This window comes from Clarias gariepinus, chromosome 23, assembly GCF_024256425.1.
Source record: "Clarias gariepinus isolate MV-2021 ecotype Netherlands chromosome 23, CGAR_prim_01v2, whole genome shotgun sequence".
In the NCBI taxonomy this organism is placed as follows: domain Eukaryota; kingdom Metazoa; phylum Chordata; class Actinopteri; order Siluriformes; family Clariidae; genus Clarias; species Clarias gariepinus.
The window spans coordinates 18,319,656-18,343,814 of record NC_071122.1 but is presented as its reverse complement, the minus strand read 5'-3'; the positions used below and the strand labels follow the sequence as shown (position 1 = coordinate 18,343,814).

Below are 24,159 nucleotides of genomic sequence, written 5' to 3'. Positions count from 1 at the left end.
TCTCGGATCTGGGCGTGTGACAAAAGAATGTGTTAAAGCTCATGTGAAGAAAGATTCTAACCTCAGGAGTGACCTAAATAGGACGATTTCCAGCAACGACATTGTCACCTCTTTACAGTAAATTCACCCAGCATGCTTCAGCTCGCACACAGTATCTGAAAGCAAAACACAAACTGCCATGCAGCTCGCGGTTGTGTCAGCAAGACCGAAAATGAGGTTTCAGTTATGACCGTGCTGAGTAAAGCTCAGAGATGTTGAATAATGATGCATTGGTAGCAGTGGAAATTGAAAGATGCCAGCACAAAAAAATTAAGTGTACAAAGCTCAGAAACAGCTAAACATATAAGGTATGAGTACTTCTTCAGGCTACATAAAACTTTGGACAATGTAAAAGCCATGTGGGGCTCAATCAAACAGGACCTGAATGAAGAAGTCACAGGACCTGAATGAATAAGATGTACGCCTCTTTTCAGCTCCTTGAGAGGACAGAAGCAAAGGCGTGGTCATGGTTTGCATCAACACATTATTAGCATACTCTATGGCACACACCAAAACAGTGGCTTACATGAGAATTTTTTATTTTTTTTTGCCCGGAAAAAAAAGGAGAAGACAACCATAGCTCAGACATTCTAAAAATCTAGGCTCAGTCATTTGTGGAACTTGTGGCTTCTTGACACAAAGTTTTATGGCAACACATCAATACTCATCACCCCGTGAAGACTATTTCAACAATAAAGGCTGATGGTGGTAGCATCATCTTTTTATGCATCATGGACTGAGTAACTTATGGAGCTCAATGGAGCCAAATACATGTGCAATCCTGGTGGCAAAACTGTTCCAAAAACAAGACCTTAATCTGCTTTTAAATTAAAAAATGCAGTTTGACAGAACATTATGGGGGGACAATTATAGGCCCACATTTCACCATAAATTGTCCTGATGAACTTCTTTACACCCCACATGCTAAAGCACCCCAGTTTGTGTAGTGCTATATCGGCCGCATGTTAAGCTTATTTTTGTTTGTGCGCAATTTTTTTTAAATGCCCCTTATCTATCAAAATCCGTCTCAATTTCTGCATTCAGCAAAGACAATAAAAGAATCACTTTATCCTTGAGTAGGTGTTACTCTCTGTCAATTAGTTTCTATTGTAACGTGTTAACGATTCACACTGAAACTGAAAAAAGCCGTACTTTCATGGAAAATGATAAGTTGTCAAACAAAAACTGCAACCAATTCTAAGAACATCGTAGATTGTACTCTTTCTGAGTACATGGATATTGAATGTTAAATAAAGAAGCCTGATTTGTAATAAGCTAAAAAATACAACATACAGGGACACACAATACCACCCCAACATTTTTTTTCCAATAACAGCATGTGTGTTTTTTTTTTTTATATTTTCTTATTTTTTGGAAGAAAAAATTATAATGTTTAGCTACATGAAACATCTAGAAAATAAATAGATTCTGGATATCACTTGTAGCATCTGTATATAAACAGCAGTTCTCTTTAAATTACAGCTTTTACTGTAAAACTTCACCACGTCAATTATTTTTCCTGTTCGTGTTGAGAGTCTGTTCTACAAATCTCTGTTACAAGTTGTTACTGTATAAATGATAATGTATTAATAACACATGAGTATAAACATTGCAGTCAGAAACAATCAAGAACCGCTGAGAAATCATTACTGAGAATTGAACAGTGAGTGTCAACAGAAATATTGTGCATTCCACGAATGCTAAAGTTGCATTCGATCAACTGTTGCATAGGCAATACCATTTGCTTTCTGAGAAAATCCAGGGCATTAAAACTATTGCATTACACACAAACAATGCTAGAGGTGTATGAATAGGTCAGAATAGTGATCTAGGATAAGGTAAGTAGGTGCAAGTTTCCATTTCACAAGTTCTCAATCCTCACTTCCTTTGAAACCCACTGGTTGGTTCTGACGTACGAGTACCTGCCTGTGTTTACCAACAATGAAAGTACTTTTTTGTCCTGTTATGGAAATAAACCAGTCTCAGGGGTTGTTTCCAGTCAAGCCATCAAAATGAAAGATGACAAAACAGTCACTCAGTGACACTGCACTTGTACTCAGTGGTACTGCTATTGATTACCGCATACATACGCACATATACAGTATATGTGTATTATTTGTAATATATGTCTAATATATATATATATATATATATATATATATATATATATATATATATATATATATAATTAGTTGCATAAGCAGATTCCTGCAGTGGAAATTTTGGGCAGTTAGTCAATGGTGTGAATGAACTTACCATCACAAAGGCTTAAAATAGCAAGATAGTAAAGTGTCAGTGCGGGAATCCCTCACAAACAAAGAAGATATCATCAAAATCTAACACATTTTAACTAGAAAGATTGCAAGTTGGCTTTCTCGCTTCGTTGCATGGCAGAAGTCACAGTGGCTTTAGTGAGGATGATGTCATTGCATTTATCTTAAAGTTCTTAACTACAATGAAAATCATGACTACGTTAGGAATGTCCAGTGAAACTTTTTGTTAATGCAAAAGCAAAACCATAGCTCAGGCTTAGTCCTTAGCTTAATCAATATAGCTCAAGCTCAGCAAAGCATCATTCAAGCCCATTTTACTACAAAAGCAAACAGCAGTGCAGCTCTCCTTTGTTTCCTATGTCAATCAATGTTGAGTTTTACAAGGTTCATTTGACTTTTTCTAGGTTTGCTTTCCATGAAATACACATACAGTTAAAGGATATAGTGTTTAGAGACATAAAAAGGTTTTTTTTTTTTTGTAAAGTTTATGATAACAAACTTTAGCTTTAATAAGTCTGGTAGTATATTTACTTTATACATGACCAGTAATTTTTCTAACACCTGTTTGTAGATTGATTCTATGACTTATTTATAATATCGCAATTCCAGCGGGTCAAAATTTTTACACACTCTCTGCAAACTGGGCCTTTAAACAGCTTGGAAAAAATATATATACAGTGCTTAACAGATGGCTGCTTAAACTGTTTTAAGTGTAGGTGTCAGTTAAAATATATAAAGCTCTAGTTGCTACAGTACAAAGCATACACGTTACGGTATTAACTTTATGATTATGGATCATATATACCGTTTTAATAGGAGTGCTGTGTGTAAACTATGTAACAAAAAAAAAAACCTGAACAAACTCTTCCCTTTTTCCTTTCTTATGAACAAATCTTTAAAATTTCTGTTTCACGGAGGTCACGTGATAAATTTAGCATTATCCGTCTTCTCTTTTTAGAGCGGTTATATTTTGAACATTTTATTGTCAAGAAATACTCGTCATGTTTTCACGATGAGTGTCTTTCTGAACAGTTGTTGCTTACAGATGTTTATGCTTCCTCTTTACAGCAAACCCATGACGCATCTTGAGACATTGGCAATATTTCAAGATGAGTTGCAAAAATGCCAAAAGAAGAAAACCTCACCTTTAACCTCAACTGATGCGTAACCTAAAGCTACCTAAGGTTACCTTGTCATTGCTCGACAACCACAGACATATATTCACACACACACACACACACGCATGTATGTATATGTGTGTGTGTGTACATATAAAATGTATACACGTCAGAAAAAGGAAAATAATATGATGTGTATTTATATTAATATAATATTAATAATATTATCATATTATTATTATTATTATTATTATTATTATTATTATATTATCAAATATATGATAATAATGAGGCTAATATAATTTATAGCAATAAATTTAGTTTTGAAATATTTATACAAGTTTTTCTTTACCTGAAGTGTGTATACATTTTTGCTTCTATATATAATATATATGTATGATGGGAGATCACTTAAACACTTAGTTTAACACAAATCATAAAAAACAACAGTAGAACTCACAGCTCACATATTTAATAGTGAAAGTAAGAGCATTTCCAAAACCACTTATCAAATAAAAAAAGCCTTCGGTTTGCTAGGGAGCATGAAGAATGGACTGTAGAGCGAAGGGAAATGATCATGTGGTCTGATGAGTTCAGATTTAGCCTGTTCCTGAGTGATCAGTGCATCAGGGTAAGTAGTTTAAGGCAAATGAAATGATGCCAGTTGAGACCATACAAGCACGTGGGGTGTTATGATCTGCGGTTACTTCTGTTGGTAAGGTTTGGGCTCAGTAACGTTATGTGCCCAAAAGTTTTGTTTAGCCAAGTACCAGAATATACTGAATGACCAAGTTTTTATATGACTGGATGTTTTTCTTCCCTGAGCATATTTTAAAATGACACTGCTAGGATTCATCAGGCTCAAATTGTGAAATAGTGGATCAGGGAACACGAGATAAGATTCTCACACATGGACTGACCTCCCCATCACAGCAACTGGACTTTAACCCCATTGAGAGATATACAGCTGACCTGTGAAAGCAGTAAGGGAGTTAATATTGCCCACATGGTGCATTTCTGTTACATTAGATAATGCTACATATTATCATTCATCAAAAGTTGTATTTCCCTAATACAAAGACCCAATATGATGAGATTTCACTCCACTAAGCATTTCATTGCATATCGTACTGTGTATGACTGTGTATGTGACAAATAAAATTTAAATTTGAATTTGAGATAAGTTTTATTATGTTTTTACACAAAAATATAAACTTTAAAGAGCAGGTACTAACTTTTAAACATGATTACTCTTGTTCAGTATTTTTTACTTTGTTTCCATGGTTTTTAACATTGTATATTAATACTCAAGATATTAAAATTGTGACAGAACAAATATGGAATTATGTAGCCAACAAAAATGTGTTCAATAACCCAGAATATAATTTATGTTTTTCGATTCTTCATAGTAACCACCTTTTGCTTTGATAACAGCTTTGCACACACTGGGCATTCTCCTATTCAGCCTGATGAGGTATTCATCTAAAATAGTTGTAGAGTACTTGTCCACTTCTTTTCCTTCACTCCCCGGTCAGACTCATCTTAAACCACTGTCGTGGCAAATTTGCTGTAAACTATAACAAGCACTGAAATAGCAAAAGAGTTTATTGCAGCCAAAAGTAAATGGACAGCACTGGACCAGCCAGACAAAAGACAAACAGACAAGATTCGGCAAAGTTGTCTCTCTAACTTCCCTAATTTTACATGGTTTATATACCTTCACTTAACAATTACATCATTGTTGCTCAGGTTAGATTGACATACAGTAGCACCTCCCAATTACATAATATATTTCTTTTTTTTTTCTTTCATCTCATATTTATTCAAGTCTGGGTAGGCCTAAGAAGTCCTATGCTCTCTTTTTTCTTTTCTTTTTTGGCTTGTTCTTTTTTTCTTGACCAGACGATTGACCACCGTTGGTGATTCGGGTTTTGTTGAAGCCGCAATTTTTCAAAATCTTCCGCATAAAAATGTGTAAGTGTTCCCTTTGTATTGTATTTAATTATTTTTATTATTCTCATCACAGTTCATTTTATCTAATTTGTCTTTCACTGTATATTATATATTTTTACATGTATAGAGATTATTTGCCTATTAGTACTTTGATATATGTTCTGATTATTCATTTTGATTATACATTAAATGTATTTCTATAATTAAGTGAATCTTTCAATGATTTTAACCTTATATATCAACTAGTTTAATTTTTGTTTGATTTGCTTAATTATTATAGGGTAGATATTGAGAACAGAGATTAATTAAATCAGATTAAATCAATGTATGATCATGTTTGTTAGTATTTATTTTTCATATACTTTTTACTATCCCTATGGTTAGTGTTTAAAACAATCACATTGATCTAATTATTGGTATGATTATTTATATTGCTAGTTTTTTTTTTACCTATACTACTCAAATCAAGATTAATTTAAGGATTCTGATTAGTTAGGCATATATAGTAAATTATTATTGTGTATATTAGTTTAATTGATAAGTTAATGGTTAATTTCAGTTGCAGTATGTTGCAGTATGCTTCGCTTTGTTATATTCCTTTAATATGTGCAAAGTGCATTTTTTCCAGATTTTCTATTGGGCCCATGTTTACTAAAATTCTCTTTTTAATTTTATCTCACAGGCAGCGCCCTTCTCGTTCATCTTTTCGTCTGAGATTCCTTCTGGAAGCAGGTGGCTACTCATCCTCTTACCCAAACCACCACAATTTGCATCTAATTGGAGCTCTGATGGGCATAGTTCACCACCTGGAAATTGTAATTGCTGAGATTGAGGCTCTCTCTCCAACAAGGCGTCCTCCAATGCGACCTTACTACAGGTTTATGGGCGTTCCACCACCTGGTGACAACACTCCTGCTTCTCCCCCATCTTCACCCACCACCAGCCTCAATCCCACCTCTCCAGTTCATTACCCCCATTCCTCTGAGGATGATATTGCTGAAGATTAGTGATTTTTTTTCCCAATATGATAAATATGGATTTTTTTGTTAATAAATGATAAATTTATGTTGTTTATCTGCTTTTTTAAAAGCAGAACTCTGGCTCTTTGCGCTTTGTATCCCAATTAAAGCAGAACCAAAAGCTTATTTTTATATATCACTGCCTGCATTTTCTGTATTTTCCCCTCAAATAAAGTTCCATCATTCCTTGCACTGTGTGTGTACAGGTTGTTCTTGGGTCACACGTTGCATACTTTCTTCTAATTATCATTACCCACCTATTATTAACCAACGTAAGAGTAGATATTATTAGTAAATGATAATAAAATATTAGTTAATGTTATTAGTATGATTGTTTTTTTCCCCTGATGTTAGTTTTCTTATTTATTGCTCTGTTACCTATCCTTTGCCTCCTGCCTCCATGTTTTTCTCACTTCCTCAATTTGTCATGCAGGCCTCAAAGCTTCTTGAACAAAGGCCTTCTGGGTATTTGGTACCTTACACTTGACTACAATTATAAACCAATGAAATTTTTCCACAACATCTCAATTGAATTTGGATCAGGTGATTGTGGAGTCTAGGACATCTGAAGCAGTAGGCTTCACAGTCCGAGTCACATATTCAGGAGCCTTCTGTTCACCCTCTCTACATTTAACAAAGACATGTCAGTTAGAACCAAAACTCTTAAATTTGGTCTTATCAGAACAAAGGACAGGTGATCATCCACTGATTTAATGATCTCTTCTTTCCAAATTTTTATGTGATGTGACTTCTGCCAAAACTACCTTTTTTAGACAAAAGTTGGAAGCCTCTGCACATGATCCTGGCAAACTCCACAACATCTTCTCCTCACTACTCAACCCACCGACTCCTCCTGCCCCTTCCTCTCTGACTGCTGACGATTTTGCCACATTCTACGATGGGAAGATTGCAGCAATCCGCCAGTCCTTCGCTCTCAATCCAAGCTCCTACGGCAGAACCTCAGGACCTTTCCTTCCCTCCTTTAGCAGAATTTTCCAACCTGTCATCTAATGAGATTCAACAGATCATCTCGTCATCTAACCCCACCACCTGTTCATTAGACCCAATCCCTTCCACAATGCTCCAGGCCATCTCACGGGACCTCCTACCCTTTACCACAGCCATCATCAACCAATCCATATCATCTGGTCATGTTCCTGCCGCTTTTAAGAAGGCGAGGGTTATTCCCATCCTCAAGAAACCCTGCCTGGACCCATCAGAAGTTAACAACTATCGCCCGGTATCACTGCTCTCTTTTATTTTCAAAATTCTTGAAAGAGCCGTTTATAATCAAATGTCTCTTTATCTCTCACAGAACAACCTTAATGACCCAAACCAATCTGGATTCAAAGTGGCACATTCCACAGAGACTGCCCTTCTGTCAGTCACTGAGAAGCTCCATGCTGCTAGATCTGCTAAACTGTCATCTGTGCTCATCCTCCTGGACCTGTCAGCTGCATTTGACATGGTGAACCACAAGATTCTATTATCTATTCTTACATGCCTTGGAATTGGTGGAACAGCGTGGCAATGGTTTGCTTCTCACCTAAAAGATAGGTCATATGAGGTAACATGGAGGGGATCTACATCTGCCCCACGTAGACTCTCTACTGGTGTCCCACAGGGCTCAGTACTTGGTCCTCTTCTGTTCTCCCTCTATACCCGGTTTCTTGGTAAGGTCATATCATCGCATGGATTCTCATACCACTGTTATGCAGACGACACCCAACTTGTTCTCTCCTTTCCTCCCTCTGACACTCAGGTTTCCACCCGGATCTCAGCATGTCTGGCAGACATCTCATTTTGGATGGCTGCTCATCAGCTGAAGCTTAATCTCAGTAAAACCGAACTGTTGTTTATCCCTTGTGACTCATCTCCAGGTCAAGACCTTGTGATATCCATGGACAACAACCAAATCACTCCTTCAGCCACCGCCCGCAATATTGGGGTAACCGTGGACAATAATTTGTCATTTTCCCCACACATCGCTAACCTTACTCGCTCTTGTCGATTTCTTCTTTACAATATCAGAAGAATTTACCCATTTCTTTCTTCACAGGCTACTCATGTGCTTGTTCAGTCCCTTGTTATTTCAGACCTGGACTACTGCAACTCACTCCTGGCAGGCCTGCCTCTGTCCACGATTCGTCCTCTGCAACTGATCCAGAATGCAGCAGCACGTCTTGTTTTTAACCTCCCCAAGTTCTCCCACACCACCCCACTCATCTGCTCCCTGCACTGGCTTCCTGTAGCTGCCCGCATCAAATTCAAAACACTGATGCTTGCCTACAAAGCTAAAAATGGCCCAGCACCCACTTACCTCTCTGCGCTAATTACACCACGCACTGCACCACGTTTCCTCCGATCCTCCAGCACTGCTCGCCTCATCCCACCATCTCTCAGGGATCGAGGGCGGCATTCATCCAGGTTCTTTTCTGTTCTGGCACCTAGGTGGTGGAATGAACTTCCTCTAGATGTCCGTACATCAGAGCCTTTGACTATCTTTAAACGACGACTCAAGACGCATCTGTTTCTCCAGTACTTGGACTAATGCAGTCTCTTCGAAACAAAGGATTTTGAAATATATTTGCCGACATATGAACTCTCAGAAGCATTTATGTGGGCTGTAATTTGGGGTGCTGTAAATAGGCAGCTACTGAGGCTGGTCAGGCTTTCTAATATATGTATCCTCTGCAGCAGAGCTAGCTCTGGGTATTCCTGTCATGGGAAAGTCCTTTTGAGAGCCAGATTCAATATATGGTTTGATATGGTAACTGTATTTGGGGATGTGTTTAAAGTTCTTAAGAGTTTTTTTTTATTGACTTAAAGTAATGATATTTTTTCTTTATTTAACTGAATGTTTCTTGCCATAAAGTCTCACCATAATAAGATTTGTACAGAAGTTGTATTGACTATTGACTCCCCATCCTGTGACACACCTGTGAACTAAAATCATTCCAGGTGACTCATTTGTGAATCTGATAAGAGAATGCCATGACAGTGTATCCAAAGAAGATGATGTGTGTGTCCAGGACATTATATTCTGTATTTCTATAAAATTCAAAAATAATAAATATTTTTGTTATGATAAATTTTATAACTTGAATGAACTCATAACAAAAATATTTTTTTCAATTCTACTTATAATTATTTTTATTTTATATGATAAAGTGTCCCCACTTGACATAAAGTCCTTGTCCAAAACAAGGGTTCACATTTCCAACAAATACATCCAAAGCAGGTTTTATTTTTTAAAATACTTTTTACATTTTCTTTAGCAAAACATTAGTTTTTGTTAATTTATTAATAAATCTGTTAATATTAATGTATTGTTTTGCTTTAAAAGGGCACACACACACACACACACACACCGACCCAAGGTGGGAATCAAACATGGACCCTGGCGGTGTAAGTCAACAGTGCTAACCACCACCACAAAGTAATTAACACTTACCATTAACATCCGCCTATATCACAATCCTGCGGTCGTAAAAACATGAAAGTTGGATTCAATAAGAGTTCAAGGTTAAAACATGTTTATATTAAAATGTTTGAAGATGTGAAAATTGATTTCAAAGTGTTAAATGTTGGGGAGTGGGCTCACTCATTATTTTGCATAAGAATAGAGCCATAAATAAATAAAGAAAGATACAAGAGGGATCCTCAGAGAACAACTTCTCCCAACCATTCAAAAACAGTTTGGTGATGAACTTTGCCTTTTCCAGCATGATGGAGCACCTTGTCATAAGGCAAAAGTGATAACTAAGTGGACAAAACAAAACAAGGAAATTTTGGGTCCATGCCCAGGTAACGCCCCAGACCTTAATCACATTGAGAACTTGTGGTCAATTCCTCAACAGACGGGTGGACAAACAAAAACTTACAAACTCCAGGCATTGATTATGCAAGAATGGACTGCCATTAGTCAGGATATGGCAGAAAAAGTTGATTGACAGCATGTGACAATGAAATTGCAGAAGGGTAAACACTGCAAATATTGACATTTAGCATAAACTTAATGCAATTCAGCTATTTTATTCAAGCTATTTTGAAGAAGTGCATGGAAAAACAATGATGACAATGGCATTAGTCAATTAGGCAAAAACAGTAACAGATAAAAACAGCAAAATCACTGAAGCAGTAGACTTTGTGAAAACAAACATTTGTATCATTCTCAAAAACTTTTGACAACAACTATATATGTAAATCATTTATTTCTTTCAATTTACAAAATTCAAAAAATGGCTTTAAACCAGCACCAATTCTGTGTGTATGCATATCAGGCATTCTTGAGAACTGGGAGAAAACATATCCAGGACATAATATTCTGTATTTCTATAAAATTCAAAAATAATAAATATTTTTATTATGAAAAATTTTATAAATTGAATGAAGTTAGCATAACAAAAATATTTTTTTCAATTACACTTATAATTATTTTATTTTATTTGATAAAGTGTACCCACTTGACATAAAAAAAAGTCCTTGCCCAGAACAAGGGTTCACATTTTCAACAAATACATCCAAAGCAGGTTTTATTTTACTATTTAAAATACTTTTTACATTTTCTTTAGCAAAACATTAGTTTTTGTTAATTTACTGTTAATATAAATGTATTGTTTTGCTTTAAAAGGGCACACACAAACACACATCGACCCAAGGTGGGAATCAAACATGGACACTGGCGGTGTAAGTAAACAGTGCTAACCACTACCACAAAGTAATTAACACTTACCATTAACATCTGCCTAAATCACAATCCTGTGGTCTTAAAAACATGAAAGTTGGATTCAAAAAGAGTTCAAGGTTAAAACATATTTATAATAAAATGTTTGAAGATTTGAAAATTGATTCCAAAGTGTTAAATGTTGCAAATGTTTATAAAAAATCTATTTTTTTTAAATAAATTACTAGAGGTTACCTGCGGCTCCACCATATACAGTATATATGTCAGCGCCGTCAGGTAGTAGAATTTTTGGTGTTTAGACAGCAGGTGGCAGGTGATATTTTACTGCAAGGTTGGATTTTTTTTGTAGTAACTTATTAAATCCTATTAAAAGGTGCTGCAGTAAATTTTAAAATACTTATGACAGTTACTTAGTTATTAGACAAAACCTATGTTTTTAAGAAAATAAATATAGCTTAAATACATCTTTTAATGACGATGTTATAAAAAAAACTTGTAATGCACTGAAAATGTTGTCATTTGTACAAAAATGTTACAACTGCGAGTTTGTTTTCAGACAGGGTTTGATAACCCACACCTCACTGTTCAACAATATTTATTAAGTTTTTAGAAATAATAACTTTTTTTTTTCAGAATTAAAAAATATTTTTTGTCCCAGTTCTCAAGAACAACTGATATGCAAGTATATGCATACTTACACACACCAATTAGGGTGAGTCAAAAATGATCTGCATTCTGGTTTTACTAAAACTGCACTCTTATCAAAGCTTCCCGTAAAAGGCTTTTGTTTTCCCAGTCACTGCTGTGCAGGTGTAAAAGTGTTACATCAGTTCATTTGTAACTGGGGTTCGAGCAAAAATTAATGCCCCAATTGTGATTTGCATAAAAGAAGAACAGCGTGCAGCGATTTATTTTTTTGTGGTCTAAAGGGGGTATCTGATGCCGAAACAACTCAAGTAAGAGCATAAACAAGGTATTTGGATATCTGCATACCAAATTCGGGCCAATACCCTAAGGAAGGTTACTCATTAAGAAAGAATCATTACTGGTGACGAGACATGGATTCATCACTACGAGTAAACGGCAGAAGATAGAGCGGAAACATCATCAATCACAGAAAAAGTCAACCATCAGGAACATTAATGCTTTCATTTTTCTGTGATTCTCGAGGGCCAGTATTGAAACATTATCAAGGAAAAGGTTCTACAATCAGCAGTGATCATTGCAGTGAGACGGTTATTGAAGAGCTGAAGTCTAAACTACGGATTAAACGTTGAGGACTGCTATCCAAGGGCGTTGTGATCTTGCATGACGATACACATCTGCACACTTCTGCCCACACTGTTGACACTCTGCAAAAAAGGTGTTAAAGCATCCTCCCTATAGTCCTGATCTTGCTCCATCGGACTTCCCCTGTTCACCTGTCCCCTAAAAGGACGAAGATTCACTTCTGGTGAAAACAAGTTTATTTTGTACATTCTTAAACAACGCTGGATTTTTTTTTTTTACTATGACACATGTGGCATTAGGCAATTAAGTAAATGGTCTGAGGATGCTTTACTGTTGCCATGACACAGAACTGATGGTAGCACTTACCTTCATACATTTTAAAAAGGAACAGACTGGTCAGGAACTGACTGATATTCAGGTACAAGGATCGGACTCCTGAGAACTGGTGTAAAATCATCATCTCTGATAAATCTCCTTTCTGATTGTTTGGGGCCTCAGGAAAAAAAGCTTGTCCAGAGAAGAAAAGGTGGGCGTTCCAATCAGTCCTGTATCACACCAATAGTAAAGCATCCTGAGAACATTAATGTGTGGGGTTGTTTCTCAGCCAACGGAGTGGGCTCACTCATTATTTTGCATAAGAATAAAGCCATAAAGAAAGAAAGAAAAATACAAGAGGGATCCTCAAAAAACAACTTCTCCCAACCATTCAAAAACAGTTTGGTGATGAACTTTGCCTTTTCCAGCATGATGGAGCACCTTGTCATAAGGCAAAAGTGATAACTAAGTGGACAAAACAAAACAAGGAAATTTTGGGTCCATGGCCAGGTAACTTCCTAGACCTTAATCACATTGAGAACTTGTGGTCAATTCCTTAACAGACGGGTGGACAAACAAAAACTTACAAACTCCAGGCATTGATTATGCAAGAATGGACTGCCATTAGTCAGGATATGGCAGAAGTATATAAAAGTTGATTGACAGCATGTGACAGTGAATAGCAGAAGGGTAAACACTGCAAATATTGACATTTAGCATAAACTTAATGCAATTCAGCTATTTTATTCAAGCTATTTTGAAGAATTGCATGGAAAAACAATGATGACAATGGCATTAGTCAATTAGGCAAAAACAGTAACATAAAAACAGCAAAATCACTGAAGCAGTAGACTTTGTGAAAACAAACATTTGTATCATTCTCAAAAACTTTTGACGACTATATATGTAAATCATTTATTTCTTTCAATTTACAAAATTCAAAAAAATGGCTTTAAACCAGCACCAATTCTTAGACTTGCACTTTTGCACAAAGAAAGTCAGGGATATTCTAGTATCGAAATCAGGGTCATGATTACCCCAAGTATACCAACCGAGGTTGAAAAACAGACATTAACTGCAACAGAAACAATCGTGTAGGAGGCTTAATCCTGGGTGAGGAACAGACAGTTTCGTGTCACAGGTTACAGTTACACTATGATAAGACCGAACACAGGAACAAGATACAAGGTAGCCGCATCCTTACTGCATACTGTATCAGCAATGTCTCTTCCAGACAATGATTTCAAGGCAGATTAGGGTTTCAAGATGTGTTGTTCAAGCTATTTTAAAGAAGCGCATAAAAACACAATGCGGCAGTTGGAAGACAAATCATGCTTACTTCCCTTTGACATCTGAAGATTTCCAGCAGTGCCATCAGCAACGAACTGGCAAGAAAAAAAAAAAAGAAAAAAGTGGGGCCCTGGTACACCTATGTACTGTCCAGAGAAGTCTGAAAACATCAAAGGGTGAATAGTGTTTTGCAAGTTTATACGTGTATACCAGTTTGAATGTGCTGTGTATTTTCATTGCACATTTTATGTTTGTGCTAAAATTTTATGTTTTAATGCTTTTATTTTAAGAATGGTTCCTCGCCTACTGATTTTGAACTTCTGTTATAAATAATTGGACACACCTGTGACTTAGTGGAATTGGCGTTAGGAGTTAAATGATAGCCTAGCTGTAAGAGTGGGAACATGATGTGTGTTTCAGAAGGAGAAGCCTGGCTGTAAGGGATGGAGGAAGAACAATGTGATTTAGTTGGAATCGGCATTGAAGAAGACTCGCGACCAGAGACTGGGTGCTGTGGATTGTTAGAAGTTTACTATTCGGCATCTTTGTAGCAACCTGGAAGAAGATTCTGGGATGAAACCCACCTGTACAGAGTCGGGTTGAGTCGGCAGGGCAGAGGGAAGATTCTCTGCCTGTAATCTCCTGGCTGGATATAGTGCTCTGGGTTACTTCCCTCCCACCCTAATCCTTTTTCTAGTGCATTATCTTTTGGCTGGACTTTTAATAGTTATTGACTTAGAGTTACCTTATGTCAGGACATTCATTTTAATCTTTTCAACTTGAGTCTGGGAAGATTCTCAGTCATCCAGGTGGGGTTATCTGGCAGTTGAGTCATGTCAACTGGACGACTTTTGTTTAGTAGAAACGTTTCACTACTCATCCAAGTAGCATCTTCAGTCTAAGGTAAGTTGGAAAGTTCCTTGTATTTAAGCCCTCCAAGGTCAAAGCGTCCTCTCCTCTCCAAAAAACTCTAGTTTTTAAAGAGACAATAGAGAGAGCCGTTAAGGTGTAACAACCAGAAAGAGTAAGGGAAGTCCTTGAGTTTTTTTTTTTTTTGATAAGCCTAATTCTTGTCAACTTTCTGCTTTTTTTTTTTAGGTTACTCACCCAATTTAAAAGTCATATAGTTTTTAATTTTTTAAATTGTGGCTTATTTATCCACTGGTGTAAACTAATATGAATCAAACAGTTTAAATATATATTTTTTTATTTAATATAACTTTGGCTTCGTACCAAAAAGCCTCACCTCCAACACAGAAACAAGACTAAGTGACTCAACTTCTTGTATGCAAGACAACAGGTAGTCTGGACTAATGACACACGAACGGGAAACAGGACCGTTTGGGGCAATCCGATAAAACCACTAGTGTAAAAAGGTTAAGGCTGGTTGGGGTGGGTGTCGAAACACACTGCGCATCACTGTTATGGAGGCAACAGTGGGGACCAACTTAATATTATGCAGGTGGTCATGAATGTTATGGCTAAGGTATAAAAATGTATAAGCATATAGGCATATTTATCATCAATTAAAAAAAACTATATGTTACAAGCTCAAAAACAGGACAAGATGTTTTTGTTTTTTTTTGTGTGTGTTTTAATCCAAAAGTTGAAGCAAACCAAGACTGGAGTACAGCAGCTGAACACTGAAAATACATTTTTGGTTCTGTGCTGCAAAAGTTAGCCTGGGATAAATCTCTACATCATTTTTGTCCAAAAAAACAAAAAAAAAAAAAAAAAAAAAACTGTACTGAGGAAATAAAAAGAGAATGGCTAACAACTAATTAGCAAGGAGACGCAAAAAATTTTTTATTTCCACACTAGGTGGAAAATTGGGGCACAGAAACCCTTTTAGCTAGCGGTCCACTGCTTCCACTCAATACATTAACATGTATTAATTTTTTATACATCTGTATATAAAATTTGGTTTTAAAAAAAATTATAGAAAGGATAAATCATCGTGCCCATCAGTGCTACAGAAAACAGCAATGCCAGTTTGCTGGGATGATATCCTGTACAATATACAGATACTTTCTACCACCATACTACACAAGATGCTGCATTGGGTGGTTTAAACCTGATCCCTACCACAAAGGGGCACATGTAATAATAATAAAAAAAACATAACACTTGGAGACTGTAGTCAGAGGATACGGTTCTCTGATTATTATACAAAGTGTTCATTCGTTAGCATGGGCAAAAAACAAAAAAACAAAAATGCATCACCATTCAAAAGAACAAAATATTCACAAGACATTCCATTGACATACTGATCATTTCCGGAAAAAGGGTTGTGCATTTTACTGATGAATGCCAAAATTAGTGTAAAACATACAGTATAACCTTGGACAATTTGAAACAAACACTGACCCAAGGTACAAAGAAGCTGGTGGATAATATGCATAGCACTGACAAGGCAAACTGCAGAACACCCAAACAGGGTGGTTAAAGCATTAAAATAAACATGAATTGGGTAAAAGGCGTATAAAACGTGCTGGGGAGGCATTTCATTGGTGTCTCCTCTGTGAGGTTAGGAGTCAAAAGACATCCCACTTTGAGCCAGCAGAATACTCTCAGCAACTCAGGCCACTAAAAACGAAATGTGAAGTTTTGAAGAAATCCGAAGCCTCTGAACAACAGGGCCTTATGAGGCAGTGTGAGAGTGGTGTTCCAAGAGCTTCACAGTCAGGGAGAGAGTTCATCTACATTCGACCAGTCATTTCAGGAAAAAGTCTGCTCTGTCTGCATGTCAGTGACGATAACATTACCATTTTTTTCTTTTTTTTTTTTTTCAGATTAGAATTCGAAATGCATACAAGTGCAGGGGTGTTTCTGAGAAAGGGGAGTGAGGTGGGGGGTGGTGGTGGTGGTGAGGGGTAGTCGGGGGAGGATGTGCTTGGTGAGAAAGATCGCAAGTTCTTCTGGTAGTTTTATCACAAGCACCAGAAAAATGCACATGCAAAAAATGAAGAACCCATTATAAGAGAGTGAAAAACTTGGCTTGCACATCCAAAACAAATTGATAGGAAATTAACTAATCAATCAGTGACAGGTGTGCATGTGACCAGTACCAAGGTACCAATGGCTTTGATTTAGGTGCGGAGGGGGGTGGGAGAAGGGAAACTAAAAAGGCAAAACAATCCTTCTCTTCTGTAGTCTTTCCACCAATAAATCGAAATACCAAGTGAGTAATATAAACGAGTACAGAGGTAAGCTTTTTCTGAAAAAACATAACCCTGCTCTGCCAAATTTCTAAATGCCTTGCCATGACAGAGTGATTAAATAGTTAAAAAGACTGAGGAATAAAAACAATTATTAAGAAAGCTGAAAAAAAGAAGAAAAAAAAAACAGTAAAAGATAAGATCTGAATCTGTTTTAAATTTCCATTCCCTCTTACGCTGCCATTTTTAATGAATTATTGCTTCCTTTTCATAACCTTTCTGAACCTACACTTGGATGGATACATTTTGAGACCAACACTGTCCCTCAGCTGTTGGGTTCCTGATTTTCAGAGGCCATGTTGGCTTTCTTTCTTCTCTTCATTAGCAGTGGATTGGAGGAATCCTCAATGGTCTTGATTTTGATCTGCTCGTAGTCTACTCTCATGGTGGCCAAGGCACTAGTCATTTCCTCCTGTGGTGAACAGCAATGCATTGACGTTTCAAAATCAGTGAGAAAAATTTAAAAGGAAACGTACAAGATGAATGAGAGATAAGGCATGCAGTCACGGCAGTGTCACAAGGACAAAAAGGCATTATAATAATACTTTGGCATATTAATGCATATATATTACAACAAAGCTCCAAACCTTTGGGACACTAGGGCTATTTAATTACTTCAGAAGCCACTCTACATGCACTTAAGACACTCCACAAAAGGTTCTGTACTGGCAGTATAAGGGTGGGGAAAATAGTTTACCTTTACTTCCTCCCAGACATCTTTTTCCTCTTTCAGTACCCGACTGGTGTGCAAGGGTGTCTGTGGCACTTCCATCGACTGCTGTGCGGCACACATGCACACACGTTAATTCATTTAATCCAAATTTTTTTACTCAGCACACATTTGCAATAGTCCGCACACAAATGTCCTTACATTGATCCAGGGATGGTACATAAACTCTGATATGGTTATTCTCATTGAGGGCTCCGTCTTTAGCAACCTCTTGATGAGTTGTTTGGCTTGGGGGAAAAAAAAACACACACAAAACAAATCACAGTATTATAAATTAATTTGAATGAATGAAAGTATTTTTTTAAGACAGATACAGCACTAGAGCTTTTAACAGCAAACAACGTTAAGAATAACAGAAGAGTGCATACCTTCTTCCGAGACTTCGGACCATTCAGGATTAGGAAACTCATATTGTCCCATTCGAATCCTCCTCTTCATCCCAGGTGATATGGCCAGGCCGTGATTGGAATAGAAAGGTGGGTAGCCACAGAGCCTGAGAGATTCAAATGCATGCACAAAAAAAAGAAAAAAAAATTAAAATGAACAATGTAATACCTGACTAATCAATTAACAGTTCTGAATACTCCACCCTAAATAAATAAATAAACAAACGTGAATATAAACAAACAAATAAATAAATGAATACACAGGAAATGTTCGAAAGACACAGTATGAGGCAGATTCACTTACAGAATATACATGATGACACCCAAAGACCACATATCACAGGATTTGTCATACTTTTCTGGACCAAGAACTTCAGGTGCTATAACATGAAGACAAACAGTTACACTTATAAATGAGAGGATACAAGTGAACTAGTTGAAAAGAATGGGGGCGGGGAGGGGACACTTTGCACTTTAAAGCGGTCAATTGGAGATCCTTTCTCTTACCAACATAATAGGGAGTGTAACATGGAGTGGCCAGCGAATTGAGTGTGGTCGTCTCTTTGGCAAACCCGAAGTCTGTGAGTTTAAGGACGCCGTTCGGTCGTTTTGAGGTATACAACAGATTTTCAGGCTAAAAAAAACAAAAAAAACAAATATAAAGAAATCTCCAACAAAACTGATAAGGAAAGATCAGCTGACTGTTCAAGGTTAACGACTGGTTAAGAGGATGGAAGCTCTTACTTTGACGTCTCTGTGTGCTATATTGATAGAGTGCAGGTAGAGAATAGCCTCTCCAATGCTCTTCATGATTTCCGAAGCCTCTGTAACAAAATGGAGAGAAAAAGTAAATAACTATGAATAAGGAAAAGCAGGAGAGATAAGTGGATAAGAATAAAAAGAACAATGCTGTACCTCTCTCAGTGAACGCCTGGTCACCTCGGTCCTGAATTCGACTGAAAAGCTCCCCGCCATCCATACTGCAATAAACCAGCAAAATACAAAAATGTAACCACATATTACTATGAACTGCACATTATACAACAGTTTGCTCCAACCACGCAAATCTGCACATCATTGCAAAGGTTTCATTTTAACCACGCTGTCTGTAAAGCACTCTAGCTGCAAACATTTATCTGACAACGGCCTTGTATTTTGAAGTAAATCTGCATCACTGTGGTATTATCATTATTAGGTATTACTTTGAGGCTGTTAAAACTCAGTTTATGTTTTAAGTCACTCTTAAAGAAATACCAAGAAACAAAAGCACACATAGAATGCTTTTAAAATATGAACCTATGCAATACCAAATCATTTTTGAAATGTATTATATATTGCATATATGGAAAGTTTTAAGGAAACTTGTGCCATGTTTACATCGAAAATGAATGTTTCCACCGCGGTTGGAACAAATGAATGTTGAATCGATAAGTGATGCAGTTTAAAAGTATAATAATAATAATAATAATAATAATAATAATCTCAGTTGGCTACCAAACATAACTACGTTAGCTGACACACTTGGGCCAGCTAATGAAACTTAAAAAAATATATATTCTTTTTTGCAAAATGTCTGTCCAAATAATGTACATTGATGCATATTAACATTCCATTTTACCTTGAGCACAGGTGTATAAAAGTATGTGTGCCAAAAAAAAAAAAAAGAACAACTGGGTTTCCCCACTAGCGTGTAACAGGAGTGATGATGTTCGCAGTAACACTTCCTCTCACACTTAGTGTCTTAATAATAGCATATACATGATGTCTGTCAAACAGGCCTAATAGGTCACTTCCTGCTAGAGCTGTACTGGGCATGGCTAAATAACGCGTACACCCCAGGGCAAGCACATGGCCCACAGGAGCAATTAGTCACACAGCTGGCTTTATAATGTGTGGGGATCTCCCAGGAGAATTTGGAATGTGGCCGGGGATAGAGAAGTCTGGACAGATCTCATGTTGTGCTAATAAAACCAGAAAGATGCTGAACAATAAAAAAAAGGAAGCCAAATATAAAATGTAGACAATACAACATCAGTTGGTAATCTGAATTATTTTAATTAGAGGCTCTATGATTGCAATTGAACATTCAATGTTGACATTTTATTGACAGGGTGGTCAACTTAATTCCTGTCATTAATTACTAACAAAAATATAAACATGTGTTCTCAGAACTTCCATTAGGCCTGCCTCTTACTGTTAAAGGGGGAAATTGTAGCTCAACAAAGCTCTAGCCTCACGTTCAAAGAACTCTTCAAATAAGCTAAGAAAACCTCAGGCCCAGGTAGGCAAAAAAAAATAAAAAATCCGCCACATACACCGATGAGGGTGTCATCCTGTGCAATGCCTATCCTCGACTTTATACATTGTGGTTTTCCGTTTCATAAACCACTCAAAAGTGTGAGCCCAGGGGTGGTTGGGTGGGCTGCACTTCTTGGAAGTCTGCCAGTTAAAAAGAAATGAGGTCATCAAATTTACTAAGCTCATTCAGAGAGAGTGACACAAATAGATGACACAGCATGCCTGTAAATGATGACTGAATATTAGAGCAATTTCTTTGCAAGCGACAGAAGTAAACTTTCATTTAATATAATAAACAGAATGATGATTAATTGAGGTTTTGCCACCCTTATCTCTAGGGCAAAAGAAAATACAACCCTGAATACATCCTTTAAACAGCTTAGGACTATTGCAGTAAACATTTATCCTGGGTATGCTCTGTATGATAAGTCTCGTTTTCCTCAGCATCCCTTAAAACACATGATTTCAAGTGAAATTGTCATTGAGTGAACACAACGAAAGAAATGCATAGTATGGGGATACTGATTCAGTTTTCTAAAACCTCACAAAAAAACCCCTAAACCAACCACATTTCACTACTCTCAGTAGTAAATTTAAATATTTTTAGTCACCTAGCATATTTCGAAACAGAACAGAAAGAAAACGCTCTAGTGGGTAACAATCCAAGTTATATAAAAAGTAGAGATATATATATATATATATATATATATATATATATATATATATATATATATATATATGATGTATATATACATATACACACACACACACAGAGTGGGGGTAAAAAAGTATTTAGTCAGCCACCAATTGTGCATGTTCTCCCACCTAAAAAGATAACAGAGGCCTGTAATTTTCATTATAGGTATACTTCAACTATGAGAGACAAAATAAAAAAACAAAAATTCATAAAATCACATTGTAGAATTTTTAAAGAATTTATTTGCAAATTATAGTGGAAAATAAGTTTTTGGTCAATAACCAAATTTCACCTCAATACTTTGTTATATACCCTTTGTTGGCAATGACAGAAGTCAAACTTTTTCTAAGTTCACACACTGATGCTAGTATTTTGGACCATTCCTCCATGCAGATCTCCTCTAGAGCAGTGATGTTTTGGGGGTGTCGCTGCGCAATATAGACTTGCAACTTCCTCCAAAGATTTTCTTTGGGGTTGAGATCTGGAGGCTGGCTAGGCCACTCCAGGATCTTGAAATGCTTCTTACAAAGCGACTCCTTCCTTGCCCGGGCAGCACAATATATATACTTCCACTATTCAGAGAGTCAGGCCTTCAAAGAATCCATTAGCTCCTGACAACTAAGAGGCTAATACTTAGAAACAAAAAGCATCATATTTTTCATAATATTGTCACCAAGACAAAAATCAGGACCCATCAGGAGAGAGGGCTGTGACACAGCAACCAAATTTTACTTAAATCATCATTAAAAAAAAAAAAAAAAAAAGGTAAATTTCTCCAATTGACCTACTTAACATCAACTGACTACAGTCTATACCATTTTCAATATTAGTCATAATTTACAGAATCTTAAAGCTACTGCTTGCAATTTACTACGGATGCCAGAACGTTTAGGGTAATGCCTTGATGAAAGATAACGCAGGTCCTGGCAACAGACACAACCTCAGGTCTGAAGCCAGGCCTCTTCATGACTGGCACGTGTGCCCATAATTTTGCCAACATCAAAGACAGAGTCACCCTAAAGTGGCACACTAAAACGTTTTTCAGCACTGTTCCACATCAAAGGCTCAGTGATAGTATTAAAGTAAGTTCACAGAGGAAATTTGTGTGTAAGCACTAAAAAGAGAATGTTTGCAGTTTCCATTTCTACCTGTGTAGTGCTTTAGTTCCTTTGACCTGCACATTCTGTTCCTGTCATACTTCATGAGTTTCTTGTAATCTTTTTGAAGCTGTAATAGATGGCTTCATGGAAGCCTGAGAAGAACTGAGTGTTAACCACTGAGGGGTAATCAGCAATGTGGTTTATTTTTATTTTTAATTTTTTTTTTGCCATGACAGAGTCATATAAACAGTTAATATGATGCAGCACATGCCGTTTAACCACACGTGCCACATCCGTCAATTTCACATGAAGAAAAAAAAAAAAGAAATCTCGGTAGATTTCAGATGCAATTATACTACTGTCAACAGTAATCTGTGAAACTGTCAGACTATCATAAATATATGAAGCATAAGCAAAAAGTCTGGAGGAAGCAAAATATTCACGCGAGCAATTTATGCATTGGGGTTTCCAGTTCTTCTTATTCCCTTTGAACAGGCTTCTCATTTATCAGTAAATTTGTGATGACTCAAGCATATAGTGAGCTTTTAATATGAGACATGCTCTGCATTGGGGTAACCGCAGAACTCAGCGTGATGGCCAGCCCCCCCATCACGCAAGGATGCCTGGTGATGATGATAAATCATCGCTTTACCCCTCATATATACGTTGTGAAACACATAACATTAAGTAACTCTTTGCACCCGGAAATGATGTGGGAAGCCTGAAGGGACACAATTGCAAAAAATCCTCATTAAGTGAATAATTGTATCTGAATATACTCTCCATGTGGATCCTGAAAATTTCCGTCCAAACACAACTGTCCAAAATCGATTTAACAGCGTGGAAATTTCGAAACAACGCAATTCGTCAAAAGGAACAATTAAGGAAGTTGGGAACAACTAAACTTCACATCCATGCATGTTTCTTGTCCACATTAACCACTGGAAGTTATGGCACAACAGCACAAATGCTTACTCCTTTGTGTTTTTCTTTTGGTACAAAATCACTTAGCATGTTATCAAAATGAGCAAACTTTATTTTAACTACAGATTAAACCTATTAAAGAAGACTAATTAGATGCTGATCACAAAGATTTTAAACAAATGTGAGCTGTGTCACAACCTGTGTAGTGGGGGTGGATGGAACAGCAATTGGGAAGACAAAGACAACCAGGATGCTGTCTAGCAATATCAAAATAATATAAAAAAAATTTAATAAAAAGTGAGAGACATGGCTTGTCAGTATTTAATGTTCAGGCCCCTGAGTGGCACAGTGGTAAAGTGCTCGCCCTATCATCCGGAGATCACGATCTCGATTTTTGGGTGGTTCTGTAGCCTTTGGCACCTGGAGGCCTAGAGAGAGCTGATTAGCCAAACACTCTCAGCAGGGTGGGATAGGACGCACCAGAGCATCACACCTCCTTGGTTCAGCTTGTCCTCTTCCAGGAAAACATCTTGGTAAGCGATACACACGGTGGACAGCCAGGGGTCAGCACGGGCACTATGACAGTTTTGAGACTACACAGCCCCAATACGCATGTACTTGATCTTTCCGTCATAGCCAACGTTATTAGCCATTAGCCATTCTGTGGGATTTCACCAGTTGGACTAGCGTTCACTCCACACGCACACATGGGCACCCGACCCTGTCTTCAAATCACACGTCTTACTGCATTAACAGTCATCGTTCCATCTCACCTTGCCCCATGTCAGAGTTACTCATCACCCTATGCTTGCCTATTCATCCTGCTTCCAACAAATCACCTGGCTGTTCATTTGCTGAATAATATCTTAAACCCCTTGACAG

General features: G+C 37.0%; 1 protein-coding gene across 2 annotated transcripts in view; it reads right to left on the bottom strand.

Annotated features, from left to right (window-relative positions):
- Positions 1-16,712: 16,712 nt before the first annotated feature.
- mapkapk2a (MAPK activated protein kinase 2a) overlaps positions 16,713-24,159 on the bottom strand; it is a 42,494-nt gene continuing 35,047 nt past the window's right edge. The window contains exons 3-10 of one of the 2 annotated variants that reach the window (XM_053484389.1): positions 19,174-19,238; positions 19,003-19,082; positions 18,766-18,892; positions 18,563-18,638; positions 18,241-18,365; positions 18,014-18,099; positions 17,840-17,920; positions 16,713-17,554 (exon numbers count right to left, since the gene is read on the bottom strand). In XM_053484389.1, the coding sequence (XP_053340364.1) occupies positions 17,408-17,554; positions 17,840-17,920; positions 18,014-18,099; positions 18,241-18,365; positions 18,563-18,638; positions 18,766-18,892; positions 19,003-19,082; positions 19,174-19,238 (787 nt within the window). In that variant the 3' untranslated portion in view covers positions 16,713-17,407. The remainder of the gene's footprint in view (positions 17,555-17,839; positions 17,921-18,013; positions 18,100-18,240; positions 18,366-18,562; positions 18,639-18,765; positions 18,893-19,002; positions 19,083-19,173; positions 19,239-24,159) is intronic. The other variant, XM_053484390.1, reaches the window with a different exon arrangement.